This window comes from Anopheles marshallii, chromosome 3 (genome assembly GCF_943734725.1).
Source record: "Anopheles marshallii chromosome 3, idAnoMarsDA_429_01, whole genome shotgun sequence".
NCBI classification, from domain to species: Eukaryota; Metazoa; Arthropoda; class Insecta; order Diptera; family Culicidae; genus Anopheles; species Anopheles marshallii.
In genome coordinates this window covers 36,253,711-36,275,055 of record NC_071327.1, presented here as the reverse complement: position 1 = coordinate 36,275,055, position 21,345 = coordinate 36,253,711, and the positions used below count along the sequence as shown (strand labels likewise).

Sequence of the window (21,345 nt, the reverse complement as noted above, 5' to 3'; positions counted from 1 at the left end):
GTGGGACCGGTTTCGGAAAGAAGAGAATTCCATCCCCTTAAAGATGTTACTGCTACCAGGGCCAATGGTGCAGTTTCAACGCTTCCAAAATTGCACATATTTCGTCACTTAACTTGATAATCATGTGTTTAATTCCTTGTAGGTATCAGAAGATGGACTGCGATGACCAATTTCGCATACACTATTCTTCTTGCTTTGTCGGACACCTTAATTCAACACTACCATTAGATTTTATCGTCGTTTTTACAACGTTTTGCAGTAAGCCACAAGTGGAATGATACGAGAGAATGCGTTTCAGGGACGGAGCGTTGAAATACTACCCATAATGGTAGCGCAAAATTTGACTGTCCCGATTTTGTCACATAAAACAATTTAAAATACATTAACAGAGAATGCGTCTGCCCGACAAAGGACGTCATTGTGCTACTTCATTCAGTTTAAATGAAAAAATAAGGCTTGTATGTATAGATTCAAAACGGGAAGATGACATCACTGCGACAATTGCCTTTCAGCATAAAGTTTTATTGATTGTGTTAATCTTTTCTTACCCATGCAGCTAAGTTCAATGATGAGATTTTACCTGTAAGCATAAGAAATAACCATTATTATTATTGAGTAATGTTGTGATTCTAGTCAGTTTCCCTAAATATAATTAAATATGCTAAATCCTGTCCATCGTTCGTTTATCATCTATCTGTCGTTCCATTTCACTTTCTCTTGCTCTGCCAGTCTGTTAGGTACAGATTTTGCTGGCCTTTTCCGTGCACGCACAACATGCAACCGTCTCGACGCAATGGCCTCATTCCAGTCGGAAAATCCATTAAAATGATAGACACTATGGCTGCCGCTGTGAAAGACAAATCCGAAAAAAACCCTCAGTATCCATCACTTCGTATTTCCGCTTTCCATTTACTCCAGGCGCTTCAGTTGACCGCAACGAAGCGACACGCATGGTCTAGTTATTAATATTATTTATCTTCACATAGTGCGAACAGCACGGAAAGACCGTTCGATATGCCAAACGATGAGGCGTCCGCAAGTCGTCCGATTCTCATGAACGGAGCGTTCTCTAGGGGACATCGCTGTTAGCTTGCAGCATATTGGTGTATCGTTAAAACAACATAACCATACAACAGCGCAGAGCATTACATTGTTAAAAGGGACAAAAAAATGGTGGATAGTGTTGGGGTTGGAGTGAATTAAATTTCCTAAATTAATTAATAGGAATGTCGGGAATGTCTGAGACTGGACAAGAGATAATTAAACAGGCTCACATAATTGGTGTTAAGCTATACGATGATGATCCCGAACAGCCCTTCAAATCAAACGCTTATGATATAGCATACTTATTTCTGGTATTCCAATTCAAGATATAATATCCATTACAGACAGAATTCAGTGCACAGCAAAGACTCTTGTGATTCTCGTTTGCTTAATGATACAATACAAATCATACTAGCACTATGTTTTAGCTCTTTTTTTTGTTCAACGCTTTGCTTAATGGGAAAATATAATGCAAAAATGAACGTACGACGATTGTATTTATTCTTCGCCCTTGCGGTTTACAGAGGCAAATGTTCAAAACAATATAATAGCACGTTCGTTTATCTCAATCCGACCCTCCTCAGAGTTTTTTTTTGTTGAGAACTGAAATGTTGCACAGAAAATCTGAACACAAGCAAGGCACAGCGGACACATAGAATTGAAGAAGCTACAATTTGTTTAGTCTCCCATAGATATTAGAACACAACAGTAGCCAAGAGTTAAACCACTCCCGGTATCCGAGGCGTACGAGTATGTAGTGTGTTAACTCGCTGAAGTATGACGACATCTCTAGTGTACGGCGGCGCATGTGGCTGACAGTAAACAAGTGCATGTCTAGAGAAGAACGTTACACAAAGCACACGTCTACCAGCACCCACCATCGACACCCTGGTCGTTCCGGACTCTCCTATTTTCCGCGCCGTAAAACATGTGCCGAACAGGTGGCGGAACTCTAGGAAAGCGGGAAAAGTTTGCATTTGGTACATTTCCCCCAGGCGTCTTTTTTGTTGCGTCCCTTGGTTTTAATTTCGCTTTGTCTATTGATTTGTCTCAGAGGTTCCAGAACCACTCAGCTGTAACGGTTGAGACGAGGTACGCGCATTAGCCTGTCACACCGTCCTTCGCATTGAGTCACGTTTTATTAGGCACTATATTTCTGGAAGCTTAGTTCTAGAAGCGTGACATTGTCATTTACGTTCAAAGCGGAGCGAGACTCAATGTTAATGACCTTATCAGAAAGATGCAAACGAACAAGTAGAAAAAAAATTAAGCGCCCTATGGAAAACAAAGATTCTTCAAAATGCGGCATTAAAGATAGACGAAGAATTATTCTTTCCCCTTTTGGCACTTCAGAAGGATTTTGGTAGTTAAGATTGCATAGTTAAGTCTTGTTTAAGGAACAACAATCCAGACAGGATTTGGCAGCAGTCCTGACGTGCAAACACTTGAGACCCTCGGTCTAGGGCAAATCAATCTTGAGTCTAATATGAAGACATTTGATGCGAATGCTCCTCTATTTACAAGCGAGCTGGTTACTTTCGTTACGCATGCTAAATGCTTTAATACATGTCATTATTTCATGTGCTATTTATATTGCCGCACGCGGGATGAAACCTCAGTGATGGCAAATGGGAAGAAAATGTTATACACCGTGCGATAGATTCAACGCGCTGATTCACAGTTGAATTCCTGTTTACCAACTGCGCTACGAAAATAGCACATAATAAAACACATGGTAAATAAAGAGAACATTTCCAATAGGTGATGTAAAGCAGAACCTCTGAAACACTTGTAAAAAAGAAGGCTTAGTATTGAAGATTTGACCTATCGTTCGTATATCAAGGCGAAACTGGCGAGCAATAGATAATTGCCAGCGATAATCCGATAGAGCATACGCCTTTTACCCAAGTGATACAGCTAATGATAATTGGTTCGATGGTGACGTCAACCTGCCACCGTATCTGAAAGAATTTACCAACAAACGTAACATTACTCTATATTCTTCTTGAGAACTTCTATGTTTAGCTCTGTGAACAAAAACTACCGTATCTGCATTCCCCTTATCATATCCACTGCTATCGAGTGCAAGTAAGTCTGCTATTTCACGAAGAACTCTCAACGATACATACACTCGCTCAATAGCGTTCAATTACCGCTCCCGAACAGTACATGACATACTCCGAAATAGTACGGGCAACGAAAGGCCCGTATTGCGATACATTCAGGGGCTAGGGGAGGTTTATGTTTTAATTGAAAAGGGTATTCCACTTAATTAAACCACACACTGGTAGCGCGTCAGTGATGACGCATCACAGCCAAGCGTTTATTCTGTCTCGCTTTAAGGCACAGTGTGTGATTGTGTCGTACATTTCTTTAAGTATTTTCACTCTATTTAAATTTAGAATTTTTCATCGTTCGCAGTTAGAAGCATCGCGAGTATAATATTTCTACAAGTAACAAGTATACAAGTAATTCCGAGGCCCGATGTTATATTCGATAGCGGCAACGGTCCCATACGAAATGATCCAGAAAAAAATCCAATTCGGACCGTTCCTCCATATCTTGGACTGACCATCTGGCTACGAGCAAAAAGATGTTGATACGATCTGGTCATTCCAACGAAAAAAAAATCAAATAACAACACTACAAAACAAACATTTACTAGGTAAAATGTATCAACTAGCAAGCAGGCGTTCATGCTTTCCATACATTGAATCACACCAATTGCCACTATGGAATCACTAGCTACGCAAGCACCAGACCACAAGTCAGCAAGGCACCATACATATTTACTCGCACAAATTTATGTATGCAACTCGTGAAGTAATCGTGCGAAAACGCGTTTTAATCTTTGCAACCACACTTTTGCAACATTCCCGCAGCCGTTGTTGCCTTGTGTGAACCATTTCGATGAAAGGCCCGTGATGGAAGTGACCACCCTCATCAATCCTCTTTGGAAACCAGCCGGTAACCAGCTTTGTTTATACTCGAACCTTCGGTTGGAAACGATTTCTGTTTCCCACTGCATTTCCCCAGCCGTTACGTTAAGCCACCAAGTAAGGGCTCCGCCATAGCTGGGGATGGGAAAATATGTCCGCGCGTAGAGATTGAATCCAAATGCAAAGCACATTGGTAACCTCCGCGCGCTCAACCTGCCTGGACCACCCGTTTCGGTGGTCGGCATTTCCTTCCGACATCCGCTGACGGACGATATCCAGGCACGGGGAACGGGGCGTACGGGAGATGTTGAGTCGTGGAATAAATAAACAACGTTTTAAAATTTAAAATTAGTACCAGCTGTTGGGTGTTCGGTTGAGTGAGTGACACGACGATGCCAGACATCGTGCTATCGGGGAAGAAAACGAAACCCGTATCACACATCCAACAACTTCGTTTACGCAATGCCAAACGCATCCAAACGAACCGTTTAGAAAATAAAAAAAATCAGCATCAACTTCTCGGTATCGAAAGCGCTGTTTTGACAAGCGCAGGTCGCCATCTTGATTGAACTTCTCCGCTTCTGAAGATCTTTTACGTATGTTAATTTGTGATGGACGTCATACCCTATCGTGTGTTTAGCTGAAATCGCCGAAAGCTCGTATAGTGCTACAACACTTATGGAGATGGATGACATGGTGATGAAGACCAACCACCCCAATACCTTCAAAGGCTTTTCGTTTCATTGGACGCAAAATGTATGCATACAGGAAATGGCAAATGTTACCCCTAGCTGAGGATGACAACAACAGTTAAATGGACATCGACCGTACACCTCAAACGAGCAGACCGGATGAACGAAGGTACCGTTAGCGAACACTTAGGCGTTTTCGTTGTTCCAATGTGTAGTTTATACGTGTAGGTTTTCACTAGGGAATGTCCAAAATTTCCAACTTCCAAATCCAGTTATGTGCAGAGAGTTGTAAAATTCCCTGGAAGACAAAACCTCCATCAATCAATGCAAAAGAACTATTCTTTTATCGTTTTCTAATAACAGTCTCGAAATATATTCAATGTGCTTCATCATTTCGATGCTTCTCACGTGTTGTATGTGAGTTAGGTAATTTACAGTGCTGTTTGGTAGACGTAGTTGTTTGTTGTTAAACAATCTCAGACGGTGCCTAGCGTATTCGTAAATAAACTACCATCTTACACATAATCATCATCATTATCATCAACTTCATGAACGCTGTCGTAAGTCTGCCCGCGTTGACAGAATGCCACCGAACGCACGTGATCGTGTCGGTTCCGTTTCGTTGGTCACAACGTGAAGCACATTAAAAGCATGCAGGGTTTACCTTTTTTAGATAGTAAAGTACAAATAGTGGAGTTCTATCTTTTCGCTCCCGCTAGATCCAACAAGTGATGAAGCTATTGTTTTCTGCTCGATTTGATCACGGTCGTGATGCTATTACTACTAACTGCAGATGAAGCCATTGAGAGACATTGAAATTAAGAGATGAGTTTTTGTTTCACAATCACAAACCATGCATAACATCATCATTATTCTTTTGTGTTTACTTTTGTTAAATTCGTCATCATTGCAACCTGGTGTAGCTGCAAAGTCTATAAGCCCCGATGAACACACACAAATCTGCAATGTGATCGACTTAATGATAACGGAGTGTCTGTACACAGGATCGAACCTTCGTACTACGTAGCAGTATCGATCACTTTAGACTCGAGTACAGAATACTAGGGTACATGCAATCTAAGACGCCATCACCTGACTGGCGCCTGTAATTCTTCGGATAAAGGAGAGAAACCGGTGTTAGGTTATTGTTGTGTCTGCCATAAATAGCACGAAGGGAGAGGAAAGTTCACTTTCTTTCCCGGATGCTTCTTAACACCAAATCTGAAAGTAGCCAAAGGCTTTCGAAACAATTATAGATCTCTGGTAATACCGATGAGTCCGTACAGTATGCACGGTGTAACCCTTTTTTGGCAGATAAATAGCATCTGATCATCGATCGCCCAACAGAGCTATGTAGGCAACTGTCTAGGGAATCGTTTACTGCTACAAAAACGAAAAGAAACGAACAGAGTCGGTAGCATCGTACATTCCTGCGCTTATTTTTAGGTTCGCTTACCTATTTAGTACTAAGAGCTGATTAAAGGGAAATCCAACCAGAAGCTCGCTTACGCCATTAGATTTGTAAAGTCGTCATTATTGCACTAACATCAGCCACTATACTTAATGATCGTCAAGCTTTGCTCAAATGGCGCACATTAAGCGAGCGACATCGCCTTTAAATATACTCACAATCAGCGGAATAAAGAATTGATTGAAATATTCTTAATTCGCGTCTAATAATAATGTCCATTTACTTATGATCTCATGATCTCGATCGTCATTCAACTAATGGCAACTAAAACTACCACCAACTACTTATCGATCAGTATATATAATAGTAAACAGGGTTACACAAATGTCTAATAATTTCATTTCCATCATTTAATGAATTTCCCCATTTTTGCGCAATTTTTCCAACTTCCATTGCACACATCACTTACGTACTTAACTAATCAAATGAAGGTTAAGTCACTTTCTTAATATAGAATTTACGCTCAATAAATCTTACCATTTCCACACAGTCTACCCTAACCTTACGACCGACGACTTTATACGCATTACTGCCGTTTCACCTCCGTGCAATTTTTCAGTTTATGTTTCTCGCGTAAGAAAACTGACAAAAAAAGTAAACGATAAAAAAAATATCCAGCGTCACCGGCGGGAAACAAGCCAAATCCAATAGGTGCGAAGATTTGCCATTCCGTCAGAGTCCAAATTTAAACAGGTTTTTAACGCGGATTTTTGGTCATTTTTTGCTTTGCTTATATTCCTGTGAAACAACAGCACACTTCTTCCATTTCGGGAGCTACCATTGGGTGTATGTGTGTGTTTTTCCTCACAAACAATTCGGTTCCGATCTATTTAAATCTGTTTAAACTCTTACGACAGACTGAGATGTTTAGCAAAAAAAAAGATCATCTTCCAGTCTCGAAGAAAGGAGGAGAAATGCGATTGCTTCTCACCTCGCCAACCGAACTCCAATGGACACAGTAACACAAAAATCGACCAGTTTGACAGATTGATGGGTGCTGTGGGTGGTTGCTTGGTTTGTTGTAAGCAGCGAGTTGGTTCGGGTGGGAGACTACAAAATTGCTGACGTTCGTACCACCATACTCAGACAGCCCGCAACGGCACCTTATTGTACGTTCCGGTGGCTCGGAAACAATCACCCCATCGCGGTTCGGGGGACAGTGCATGGCTCTGACCGAAGGGAAAGCACCGTTCGAATGGCAAATAAAATTGAGCCCACAGTTTTTGTCGGGGGTTTCATTACCTGCAACTCGCTACTTCCTTCCATGTTCGACCACCATACACCATGTTGGACCACCATTCGCGGGATTTACCTTTCACCGCGAAGGAACTCTTCAACACAAATCGCTGCCATAGGGCGACACGGTGAAAACCACCATGTCACTGGTTTGTGTGTGGGCGTTTCGTGAAGTTACAACCTCGGAAATAGGGAAGCACACAAAAAGGGCACTCTTGCGTTGATGAGATTTATCGCCGCTGCTGATCACGATGTTGGGTGCGCTGCTGGCCAGTTTCAACCACTTTCGTTACCATCGTTGCACTTTTTTGCGTTGCATCTCAGGGTTGAAACCTTGTCGAGTGTGTCGAAGTTTGTTTCTCGAATGCATCACAACCACTGTGAAACGTTAATCCCTTTGCAGAATCGCTTGTTTCTTCGCAGTCTTCCATTTGCGGTGTGTTCGTGCTCATTCACTTTCGCTCTACGATTCTTTTGACCCGAATCTTACCGTAACCGTGTGCGTTGATTTTGATCGTAATCATTTATTAAAAGAGATCTATTATTTCGTCCCACAGTTCAGGGCTACCTGGGCCAAAAACTTTCACTACGCTCCTGCGGACCGTAAAGACATGAACACGGTTTACTTTTTGAGCTGATGTATTTAATCATTTTTCACTATTCGAAGCCACATGATTTCACAAATATTTTTGTTTTGTTTTTTTTTCTAAGTTGAACACTGATTAAATTAGATGCTTAGTTGTTTTGCGAACCAAAAACATCAAGATGAAGATGAGCACAGCAAAGTTTTGGTACGGTTTTTCTCACCTTTCCCAGTAAAAATCCTGTCAGCGACGAAAACCTATTACTCGTTTCGTAGACTTATCTACCTTCGTTCGGTCGTAAGCCATCGTTCGATCTACGCTGTGTTAGGTTAATGCTTCTTTAATGCTCTCCCTTCACCGATAATCTCGTACCATCTTCTTGCCTCGATGACTCTGCGTCTCGATAACATTGCGGCTGAGTTACGGCTTTTCAGTAGTCGACACAAAAGCCACACCAGAATTCGTTTCCTTCTCCCCAGCAAACCTAGGCTCGCGCTCATGCTTAGATGCTAGCGCTACCGAAATTCGTTTCACACGACCAAAACCAGAACACGGTGGGGCGTGCGATCATGTGAAGAGCAATAGGAAAAAAAGCAAGAGTTATTTTCCGGCGGCCTTTATTTCGTGCCGTTAATTCTGATGCGGCTGGTGATTATTTTTGGATGCAGCAGAGAGAAAGAAAACTCAAAGTGAACGATGACCTAAAAGTAACACTACACTGCACAGTGCTGAGATCCCGATTCCGGAGTGTTTGGAGTACGATGTATGATGTTCCAGATTGATTCTATCCCTACATCGCACTCGCCATTTGCTGCGGTGCTTGGAATAGCCCTCGGCGGAGATGATTTATCTGTCCCATGGAGACGGTTTAATTTTTCCTCTACTTTTGGCAAAGACAAATTTTTTGCTGTCAGCGCAACAAGCAAAAGATCCGGCCGACGGTAATGAAAAGAATATTTTTAGAACTGAACAAGATACGAAAAAACAAATTGTACCATAGTCAGTTGTTTAATATGGCACTGATATTTAAAAGAATTTATTATGCTTACATATGATAACTAAAACTGTCTAAACTAAATACTAAAATAATAACTAAAATTAAAACGAAGGCTTTGACAAAGAATGCAATCAATAATGTTTACATATTGTTTTCCAATAAATTCTCTACACGTTTATATAACATTCAATTTGATAATTTGAAGCGATTAGAAGCAACGTACGATTTACCATGTTATGATACAATTCCCATTCTAGTAGTGCACAGCGAGCAAACTTACTCGTCACGATCACGGCAACTGCCCGATTGCATCAGTATATCGCTCCAATAAATAAGAAAAAAAAGCTTATTTACGAAATTGCAGTCTCACGTTCTCATACTTTCTTTCATTTCCACTTTCCCTACCTTTCCTTTGCACACCCGTGTACGATAAAACCCACTGAGGAGGAATAAATGTTTATGAAATTTATCCTGCCCTCCGCAATCGATCTCCATTAACCCGCTTCTATACGTACAGATCTGATACACCGTACGGATACATCTGCTCAACTCGAAGCAGGAGAAAATGCTGCTGCATGATCGCAACAGCCCAAACGAGCAATCCGTCCATTAGCATCTTCTTCCAGCCCTCTAATTGGCACGAATCTGAATGCTTGTTGTTTTCCGCATTGTGTACAGTTGGTAGTGAGTGAGATGAAGATCGCTCATAATTGAGAATAAGGTTGTTTTTTTTTTGTTTTCCTCCACTCACTTTTGCCACACTGAACTAAAAACTCTAAAATCTTCCCATTTTGCTTTGCGGAAGGTATTTTCCTCAGGTTATTGGAAAATAGCTCCACTTTGGATCGATTTTCTCCATCTACAAATTTTGATGCTAGCCTATTAGCTGGAAAATATAGCTCGCTTCAGTAAACGGTGATGTGGCCAACGTTTGATTTTACGAATTTATCCACTTTTACTGTCAACGAATATTATGTATCATAAGCAAACAGGAAAAAAGGAATACCGGAAAATTATATCTCCTTAGTGTAGACGTAGCTGGTACACGATTGAAAATGGAAAACATGTCCGCAAACAGACATTCAACCTCCTGTGCACATATGCAGGTCAAAGCATAGCTAGCCGATGATGCTGGCCATCTTTCTCATGCCGCATGCCCAAGCTGCAAGCGCAAATTTCTCCAAATGATTAGCATGCAGAAAACGGTGCCGCATCAACACTTGAGCATATCCGCGGAAATGACAGGTCAAGTTCACAGCGAGAAACAAAATTTCTTTTCGATTTCACTTGCCGCTCTTGCCGGCAACTCGGCACTCTCTAAAACAGTTAGCGTTTCCCTCGGCATTATGCGTGATTTGTGCTGCTTAGAGCAGTGCCATTCGTTTATTGATTCGCGGTTCAGTTGCACACACAAAAAATCGTTAAATTCAATGAGCTCCGTAAATAATAATGGAAACCAAAAGCGAATTTCGTCTTCATTGATCCGCACGTTAACCACAAACAGATGGAACGTAGAAACGTAGGGCAGGTGAACGATGCAGGAAAGATGAATCTTTATTCCAGAACCGAAAGCGGACGTTTATACATTGATTGTGGAGCTTTGTAAACGTTTACGCTTCACGCATCGGTGCGGCAAAGTAGAGTTATGAAAAATACATTGAAGCATAAATGTATGACGGACAAACCAAACGAAGTATTACTTGTGGGCCCGAACACGAAACATCACATAAACGCATCAATCGCACACTTCAACGTAAAAGCGTCTAAATTTAATAAAAGACACAAAATAGTGTAATGAGAAAACCCAATTCAAGTATGAATGACTGTACTTCAATATCATCATAATTTTGCCAAAAGAAGAAAAAAGTTAATTAAAAAAAACCCAGAATGAAGTCACGAAAGGAAACAGGTTTGATTTATTTAATTTAAGTACGAGACATGTGGTGCTTTTGAGATTTATTTTTTTAATATGCAGTTTACTGCATAAGTTGCAGTTTAGAAGAAAAATGTAAACTCTTCCTTTTTAAAAAAGCTTAAAATTTTGTTTAAAACTCAACTATGCTGGCCAAAATATTTCAAAGCATTAATCAAAAGATTCTGTTGCAATGAAGTTATAGATCCTAAAATATCATAACATATCATATGTACGAACATCTTTGCATGCTTTGCCCATCAGTTGCTACATAGATCGTAGCATACGCCTAGTCGGATTTGATATGGAACATTTGTTCCATCGCTTACTAGTTCCTTCATTAGCACTCGGGTGTTATAAACCGAAAGACACAACACAATCATATTAACGCCTCCCGTTTCATTACTTTCGACTGATATTCTTGCATTCGGTTAAAAAAAACCAAAAAACAAACCATAACCTATTTTAAAGAATGTCATCCTGTAGGAATTGATGTTCAACAAGTAACTTTCCCTTGGCGGGTTGAAATTTTTCTTTGTAGATATCGCTCAATAACAAACAAACATGGAGATGACAAATTATCCGACATGTTGAGCACGGTTACAGTTCGGCCACTTAGTTTTGCATTTCAAGTTACAAAAATAGCATACACTATGCTTAAAATCCAGCAACTCTCGGAGATATTTCTCCTTCCACGTTACATGCCGCGCGCCTAGCCTCTTGTGGACTTTTGTTACAACTCTTGACTTATGCTCATGTTCCTGAACATCTGACCATGGTAGGTCATAAATCAATAAAAGATACGACCGCCGTACGTGTCACGCGAGCATCCACTACCAACGGCTAAATCCGTGACAGGCGCGAATGACGAACCCAACAGTAACTTCGTCCACAAAATAAACGATGGAAATTGTATCAAGACTCAACAGTGAACTTTTCACTCGAACCGGGTAATAAAATAGCCACACTCTACAATTACCTTAATTGGATACGAACAAAAACAGTAACAGCAATCGGAAAGCAACGCACATGCAACCGCACTGAGTGTACTGTACTGCGGGTTACATTTAGGGATATACCGTACCGCGTGATTGGTGGAATTGATCTTTAAAAGGCGACTAGAAGTCCCACGCACGCCTAAGGAATTCATCGGGCACTTGAAGAATCAATTGAAAATGGTACTTTTGAATTGACACTTTTTCCTACAATTTATGCTATTGCTATTTGCATAAGAACTTCAATCGACTATCCAATACTTCCAGAAGGTTTGGCACACGTTCAAAAGAGACCTATATACAACCTCGCGTAGAAGTGTTGGTTTAAAACTGCAATTACAGTTGTTAATTGCAATGTTCAATTGCAGTTGTTTTCAATGTGCTAAAGCATACGGTTATCGTTGGCGAAAACAAAATACAGCTCGCAATAAAAGAATTATTATTGAGTGAAACGTGACCAATTTACCTTTTCTGTGCGTGAAAAGGCTAAAGGCACAGTGAAAAGAGCTGACTTTGAAGGGACAACATTCACAGACACAGCGACCAATAAAATAAACGAATCTCATCTCGGACCAGCAAACCGGTACGCCTTGTCACCATCATAAACCATTGGATGAATGTATGCCCTTGTGCATCACAAGCTATTTATGGTCAACATTCAAATCAACCCTTGCTCGAAATCGGAGTGCGGACTTGTGAACGCTTTTGCGAACAACCATGATAAGATAGCAACGTTTTCTTAAGCCCTTTCGCGACTGATAATGTTTTAGAAGCGGTATTGGTCGTGGGCTAGATTGACGGCTAAATGAGGGTTATATCATATCTCCTAGACGAAATTGGCTTAACTTGCGAGATTGTATCATAGTTGTTTGTTTTATTATTAAAATAATACGTTAATAAGGTAGCTTGCAAGCAATTCGTTACACTAAAAATAACTAAACTTAGATAAAAATGCGCATTTAACGTCCCATGAGTTCCATTCACAACATATGACGTATGTTTGAAGGTGCATCAACTTCAATATAAAAATGGCTAAAATAAAATAGTCATCAACAAGAGTACGGAATAAAAAAAAAGAAACATTATGTCACTTTTTAAATTCCGATTTCTTCGTTTTAGTCAACATAAATCGATACATGCACGACCAGCGACGACCTGCCCGGTACAGGTTTTGCGGCAAATTGACCAGCCATTATCGATTGACACAGCAGGGTCATATCGTGTTTGGTGAAAAGTGCGCCACAGAACCGTCCTTCCCGGGCGGATTGCGGATTGCGTAATCAGCTCACCATCGCTGCTACCAGAGGTCCCCAATAAGCACAAAAATGGCACACGCAACAGCAAACGGAGATATCGATTGATGTGAAGGTTGCTGGCTTCCCGCTGCACACTTTTTTCAATTCTTCACCGCCAATCCCATTGCGGTGGCCGAATGATAAGGAAAGCATCATCTCTGGGGTACGTGTGCACGGTGGTAAAGGAACCGGTTCCAACTCAACCAGTGCCTTTTTGGGAATGAGCGTATAAAACGAGACAAACGTAAGCGGTGAAATAAAATGGCCAGAAAATGGTCGTACGATGGCCGTTGCAAGGGAGGAAAGTAACGAAAATGAAATAAAATAACGTATCATACGAAACAACCACAGTAAACAATCCAAGGCGAACGGGAAAGAAAACACATCATGACGTGGTCACGCGGTCGCAGTGATTTAATATCTTACCTTTCCTTGAAGTCACCACTCGAACTATGGGCAGGAACGGGTAGTTCCAAAGTTCTCGTGTACGATGAGCCAACTGAACGGGTTTGGATCGTCTTCAAACAAGTTTTGCCTCTGTTGATTCTATATCTGAGCGGTTATCGGACGCGAACGCGTTTGCTTTCATTCGATAGTGACGTGTGTTCTGTGTCCCAAAGACACAACGAATAGTTTTGATAGAATAGTTGTGATTAAAAACATGATGAATAAAAACTATTGGTAACGTATTTTTCAGAAAAAGAAATGCGGGAAATGCGCTGTATAGCGTTTCAATTTGTTTCTAATATTATCAAGAAACTAACCATGAGCTGCATAATTTGCATTAAGAAAAGATGCATTTTCTTCATAATGTAAAGTCCTCTCAAAAATATTGTGTATTTACATATTACTTTAACAAAAACTTGTGACTTCAAAATGCTTGAATCAGCATCTTGAAATGCATACTTTATAATTCATCGAAATTCACTTCCCGGTGTAACCATCTACGGTTACGAGATGACCACTTTTTCACAGCTCGTGTGGTTGAATTGAATTCACCAAGCATAGCAAAAAAACCTAAATAAACCGGTTCTGATCAATATCTCGGTTGGTTCATCGTAGCGGATGAAAATCGAATCGGTTCGCTTTAGCAAAGTATAAGATTATTATACTTTCAAAGACAGATTGTCGATGTGCAGTACAATGCTGATACTTTCTTTATAAATTTATTCCTACAGGTGGGATTTGTATTTATTTTCATTTTCGTTTAAAACATATATAACTGGAATGAATCTACAATCAGACATCCCAACTCTGAAACTGAATCGATCGCAAACACCAGGCTGTTTGGGGTTTTGCATAAAAAAATAAAAGCTAAACCGTATTACGTAACACGGCAAGCAAGAAAATAAAATATCACTTCCATTTCCACAGGGGTTTAACGTTGCACGCATTGCAGCGAATTCAAACAGTGAGTTTATCTAACAACAAAAAAAACCAATGAACAGATCCTCTCTAAAGCTAAACATTTCTAATGGAAGTTTTATCAACGTGGACCGGTACATAATTTATGTCATGTTAACGTAAGAAAAAACACTAGTCCATTGCCTTTTATCTCACTTTCATCCTTCCTTGGCACGGTCACGCAGAGGAACGTAACATTTCCAAACTTTCTGCCAGAAAAAAAATGTTCCTAGAGATCTTCGCTGCGCTAACAGCATAAACATTCGGTCTTCATATGGCGCGATTACTCTCGTCCGTTCGCCCGGAAGGCGAAAGTGGTTTGTAATTATAGTTTTATATCCCTACTCTTGCTTCTGTCCGGCATTTAGCACATCAACAAGCGGATGAAACAATATTTAATTTAAAATCAACCAAGCAAATGCCACGTAACAGTAATGAATCCCTCATTTCGGTTCCATTTGATGGTCGTTAGATGACATTTATTTATTTTTTCGCATATTTAGCAGCTATGCCTGTTATAGGGAACATGGTTCTTACTACATTGGTAAAGTGTAGTGGGAAGTGATGTTAAAACGTATAAACTCACTTAAAGCAGTTTTATTGTCGTTTAATCTACATCAGAAAACGTAGAGTTAACCTTTGTGATAACTAATAATTTTTCAACAGTCATTACGCACAAATAAATAGCTTTGACATGGAAATGAAAAAAACATCCTAGATATTCCTAAATTCGTTATATCATCACCTAACGACATCAAACATTTTCGTAACCATTCTCATCAGAAGTTCATTACGACAGGCGTCGTTGAGGTGGTTACTAACGAATCACCATCAAGCTACGATAAGAAAAAGAATGGTAATGCTGAAGGAAACGGGGTACGTTGTAGATGATCATGATAAAGAGCACACAGTAAAGGAGGTATTATTAGACTCCGCCGTGCTAAACTGTGTCGATTTTCTATGCGAGTGGCGTCAAGGGCAAACTTCCTCCGAGTTTTTTTGCGCACAAGACCAAAAAACTATCCTGATGGAGGAACTGTTTCCAAATGGCGAACAAAGTGATGTTCCACAGCTCTACAGTGTTCTTCCACTGACCATGCTTCGCGATATTTCCGTCTTTGACTGTAACTAACTCAGGAAGGAAATAGCAGCAATAGCAGTCTCTTAAAACAGGCCAGCATAATAGAAACGAAACGAAAACTTTCAAGCGCAATCTGATTCATCGTGTAATGAGCCTGGCTTTACTAAACCTTAAACCAACAAAATCATCACGCACTAAATGTGCTTAAGAATTATGATCTTCATCTTCAATGGTTTCGGTTGACGCTACGAGCTTAGTTTATGCAATCATCAGCCACTAGTCATTCGCCATGCCGAATACGCCCTATAAACTATTCTTTCTATAGTCAGATCGCTTCATTTGACTATCCCACATCAATGGTTGGCCAAAAAGTCAAACCAAGGGTCAAACTGGTAGCTAGGAGGGAAGATGTGTTTCAATTTAGCATGTTTCCGCTCAGCGATGACATAAGCACATCGTCTTCAATGTCGAAACTAACGACGAAAAATAAACATATTAATTCCGCTTGTTTCGCCGAAGAGCAGGAAGAATGCACTCCTCATATCGCTCGACCGTGAAAGAGCTCCAGCAGCGGATGGTTACCTCGTTGATTCAGCTAGCGAGTATCGGATGCCGGCGTCGATTTGATACTTGCAATGATAAACCAACCCGCGCGACTGAAGATGAACTGAGTAAGGTGGTGCTTCAAGTGTAGGAATATCTGTGAAGAAATCGGAAACTGAATAGTCGGCAAAGACCATAGTGGGTCCGTAATTGGATGGATCTTGTGCTGTGGTTATAGACGGTAACCTCGAGTGTACGTCAGCATAATATCTATTTCATTGTACCATACAAATGAGCTCGCATAAAGAATGATAGATTACAAGATCATTTATACCAAATGAAGACATATCTGTTCACCTTTGAGCTGGCGTCATTAAAGACATAGAGATGCTTTTTTAACTTGCTTTCTCTAACATTGTTCACTCGCCATTGTTCCATCGACCTTGTAGATAATGCTACCTTCACGCAAATGTAGAATATTCCGGAATATTCGGGCACCTTCAAACACACTACCATCTTTTACTAACATTAAAAACATCAATTTATCCGAATCCACAGAAAATCCTTAAAATCTCCTCACAACATCGCGACACCAATAAACCTTCATGTTCATTTGAAGATATTACTAAAAATTCACACTTGATGCCATGGCTTAGCCTTCCCCCCCATTCCCCTTTTTAACAGCTGAGACCAAATTCAACGATGACATCAGACATAAGCACGGTATGGTGGTATAGCCGTGTTTGTGCAAACCTCTGGTGTTTCGTTTGCGTCGTTTGCTAGCTGCGTCTTTTGCCCAAACGGTCGCTTCTCATTTGATAATCTAACCCAGGTGGGGCATCTGTTTCTTTACAAAGCAATACAACAATCAAGAATGCCGAAAGACCACTATGTATGGTTCCTCTAAGCCGGCTACCTACTGCTCGCGATTCAATCCGAACGAAAGTGGCGAGCGCGGCAATAGCAAGCATCTTGTTGGTTGACCTTGAAATATTCTCACCCTGCCGGTCTAATCGTGGCGCAGTGTGCTCGGCTGTACAGATATTTGGCACTGTGCATTTGACCGCCGGGGTTTGCTTGGTTGGACGAAACTCTGGTGAAAAGTATAGCTTACATTTATTATAACTGCCTTTTCTGCCATCGAGCGTTTTAGTTTCATTGTAGAACATTTTCATTCATTCAGTTACCACTTAAACGATACTTTAATAATATCAAATAACTATTACAGCATCGCCAGGCTAGTTCTTCAAGAAACAAACAAATATCACAATATTAAAATCTTATCGCGGTAGATTCCGCTTTTTATGACAGCAATAAAAAGCGACGACCAAGCTCGCAAAACCAACGCCAAGGTTAAATCAACATTTTATGGATGAATGAAATAAGCCAAATGTTAGACAAATTTCATTGATAATGGTACGAGTAACACCTAGAGCTGCATCTACAAATTGATAAGATGACAGATTTAGTGGCATTTTGACAAACATTTGTATAAAACAAACTGAAACGTATGTAGTGCGTCACATAATCGAACGAATATGAATGAAAAATGAATCTAAAATGTCGCTTACTAACTAGTTAAAAATTGAACTTCAAGGTTCTTTTGAGTTTGTTTTCCTTTGAAGTGTTGAGGAAAAATGATTTTTTTTATAAAATATATATTTATGTTTTATAGTAAAAACACTCATGAGTTTTTATAGTTTCGTTACGCATTACAAGAAAAATGCAAAGGTTTTAGAATTAGGATTGGATTATAGGTTGTCAATTTTCCCATTAATTCGTACGTTTATGTCTTCTAAAATTAATTGTCTACCAAACATCATCATCTTCTCAAGTTATACATCCCCAAATTCCTCATACAACCAGATATTCCAATCAACAAAATATTTCTCCCGTTGGCAATGCAATCGATGCCCTTTTGCAAAAGGATGCAAACAATGCTTAAGATTTTCACGAGAGCGAGAGAAAGAGAACGTTGATGAGAAAAGACAGAGACCCACGAAGAACGGGACACTACAAAAGGCAACAACAGCACAATAGATTGTGCAAAATGTCAAATGGACAGGAAAATTAGAATCATTTCTCCGAAGCACTGGACCTTCGGATCTGCGCATAAATCCACAAGCTAAACTCCATCACGGTTCTGCCATTCATCCCCCTTACCTGTTTGTTGTTGGATCGTGACTTTTCCATCGTGGCTCCACCACCGTTGACGATATTGTTCAGCTTTTCATTCGATGTCGACGGTTGTACCTGCGCTTGACCTTGCGGTGGCTGTTGCTTGAGTGGTGGTAGGACATTTTCCTTCGGTGCTACCGCCACGGCGGACCCATTGTTTTGGGTCTCCTCTAATGCCATGTTTTGATTTCCGCAAAACCGTGCACTTGATGTACGATTCCGTATTCGGGTGATTTGACCGTGTTACTTTGACGATTCTTCCGATCGTTAGCTCTATTTTACACTGACCAAAACTGGCACCAATTACACACTCACTCGCAGTAGATTATAGATGAACTATAAAAAACCGGCACAATAAAGCGAAACCAATAAATGGAGGGTTTCCAATGACTTTGAGAACACTTATTTCTGTGAACACTTTGAGATTGCTCGTGCAAAAAGGAATATGCATCGATCGTGCACTTGGAATTTCCCAGGCTTATGATACCGCAGCCCCCTCCCTTAAGTCTGATGTATTATTGATCTTTTCAACACTACACAGGGCACACTCAAAATGCTCATTAATGCACGACTCCTACCGTAAGCTGGAGGAAAAACATCGATGACGACAATCGACCTACAAAATCATACAAAAAATAACAAAGCAGTCACCGACCGTATCGATTTTTCCAACCGCGCCACACAGTAAAAAGGCTCGCTCAATCTCTCGTTTTCTCTTTCTCTCATTAGCCGCCTCTCTCCTTTCCTATCGTTGATCGACCTCACATTTCACTAAACACCCACACCGACAGCACACAAACACACAGCTCGTACAAACAAACCATCGCTGTACCATCATCGGTAGCGCTGTAGTTCAAGCGGGGAAAAGGCGAATGTGGCAACCGGGAAAATGCTATGTGACCAGGAGAATCAGAATGTCTAACGAACGATTTCCGTCCAACGCCCGGTTCCTGTGCGTGAGTTTTGTTTGCGGCTATCACTCAGTTTGTCAGAACGTCACACTTCAGCAATCGAAATTCTAATTTAACACACTGTTTAACGTTTTTCGTTAGTAAAGTTGTGGTTTTACATTCATAACACGAATATCTGGCACAAACGCACAATTCTGCCCATGGGAGATGACCTCATCTCACTCTCAGCTATAGTGTAATGTGTACACACAGTTGTATTGAGCAACATTTTCGCAATTGAAAATAATTTTCTGTACTTTTTTCACCTTGGCACAAATGGTCACACACTGGTTAGAAGTATCAGCAATTATTCTTTAACCACATTAGTTTATCCAATTTATCTAAATCACTCTTCATAATAGTACAAACTCGTTAACTTCACTCTTCCGATACACTCAGCAGTTCTGTAATTCTTGCAACTGTACCCACTGCACGGAACAAAACTCTACTGAGCTTTTCCTCGCGGCGCATGAAATATTCACTTGCTGCTGTAGCCTTTTCCATCCCATCTCACTGTCATCCATGCGTGAGTTTTGGGCGGAAATTCTCACTTCCACGCTATGCTTACTGAATGAGAACGGTCTTTTCCGCTATTTTTGTAGCGGCCTAACGTTTTGAAGCGTGAAAAACTTCCAGGCACTGTTTTCACTCACCACCCTTTTCCTGACCGTAACCAAACATAAAAACGCAACATAAAGATCCAGACGCCCCTTTTTCGCTTACCTACGTTACACACATACCAGCAAGCGTTGCATGAAAACACGCTCCCGATGCCTTTAATGCTTTTTTGGGATCAGAGTCGCACTTGCTTTATTCTATCCAGCACAACTATTGAAACCAATTGATAGACTTTTTCGTGAACACGTTTTGCTTCTATTAAACACGATTTAAAAACACAATTATTTGCACTGCCTGCTCGAGGAAAATTCACAGATTACCCGAATGAGTTCCGGTGTTGTAAAACTTGTAATTGTATTGTTTCGAAAAAATACTAAAACGTCGTAAGCGTTCTGTTTGCTAATTTTACACAATATTCCCGCTCAATTAATAGATTAAAAAAAAGTTATGCACGATTCAAATATAAACAACAAATACTTGATCTTGAACTCCGACTACGAACCAAGCTGTACGCGTCCGTCCGCACTCACGAATATCGGAAGAATACCCAGGCAACAAATACCTGACATTCGACATGCTCAGGCGCGGCGTACACCGCCAATCAAGGGCGATGTCTACTGTGTTCCACATTGTTAACATTGTTAATAATTGAAACTTTATATTTTTAATTTCAAGGCATGGTGAGCTATCAGAAACAATCCAAGGATGTAATTTTAACGTTTTTGCGGAAACAAATTATTTTGCTACAAGTGTATTATTGCAATAAAAATATTGTACGACAGAGAGCGCTATACAACAAAACATCGCAAGCTTATTTTGACAGATCGGATTGCAATCGGATCGGATTTACAGGGATTGCACACCAACTCGATTATTTTCAATCTGCGGAATTATTTTCACACATTAAAAAACGGGAGTAAAGTAATGTAAATGGCTTGGAAATGAATCAGTTCGTAATGATTATTTGCCACAACTTGTTTGAAACAAAATGAAAATACCATACAATTGAATCCACTATATCACATACCGTATAATTGCTGCAATTTATTAAAGTTTTGGAGGAACATGATAATTTTTAAATAATAAATAATAAGAAAAATGGAAACATCATAAAAATTACAATTGACCACGATTTTGCGATGTTTACAACTAACAGTATACATCGTAAACTTATCGTTTTTAATTCCAATGACAGAGTTGTCAGGGTAAAAGGAAATTTGAATGACCGTTATGTAAACGAAACAAGTTTATTCAATAACAATATGAAAAATTAAAAACAAGGGAAGTTTCACAGTAGCCAAAGTATATCCGCATGAAACTTTTGTGGAATAATTTCTGTAATAATAGGTGAAGCTTATATTGTTTGAGGAAGTATTGACAATCAGTAAAAGTGAAAATTATTTGAA

At 40.2% G+C, this 21,345-nt stretch overlaps 1 protein-coding gene across 2 annotated transcripts in view; it reads right to left on the bottom strand.

The window, feature by feature from the left end:
* Positions 1-18,551, bottom strand: part of LOC128713837 (ankyrin-3-like) — a 48,053-nt gene extending 29,502 nt beyond the window's left edge. For both annotated transcript variants that reach the window (XM_053808707.1, XM_053808708.1), the window contains exon 1: positions 18,357-18,551. In XM_053808707.1, coding sequence (XP_053664682.1) covers positions 18,357-18,551 — 195 coding nt within the window. The remainder of the gene's footprint in view (positions 1-18,356) is intronic.
* Between the last annotated feature and the right edge of the window lie 2,794 nt (positions 18,552-21,345).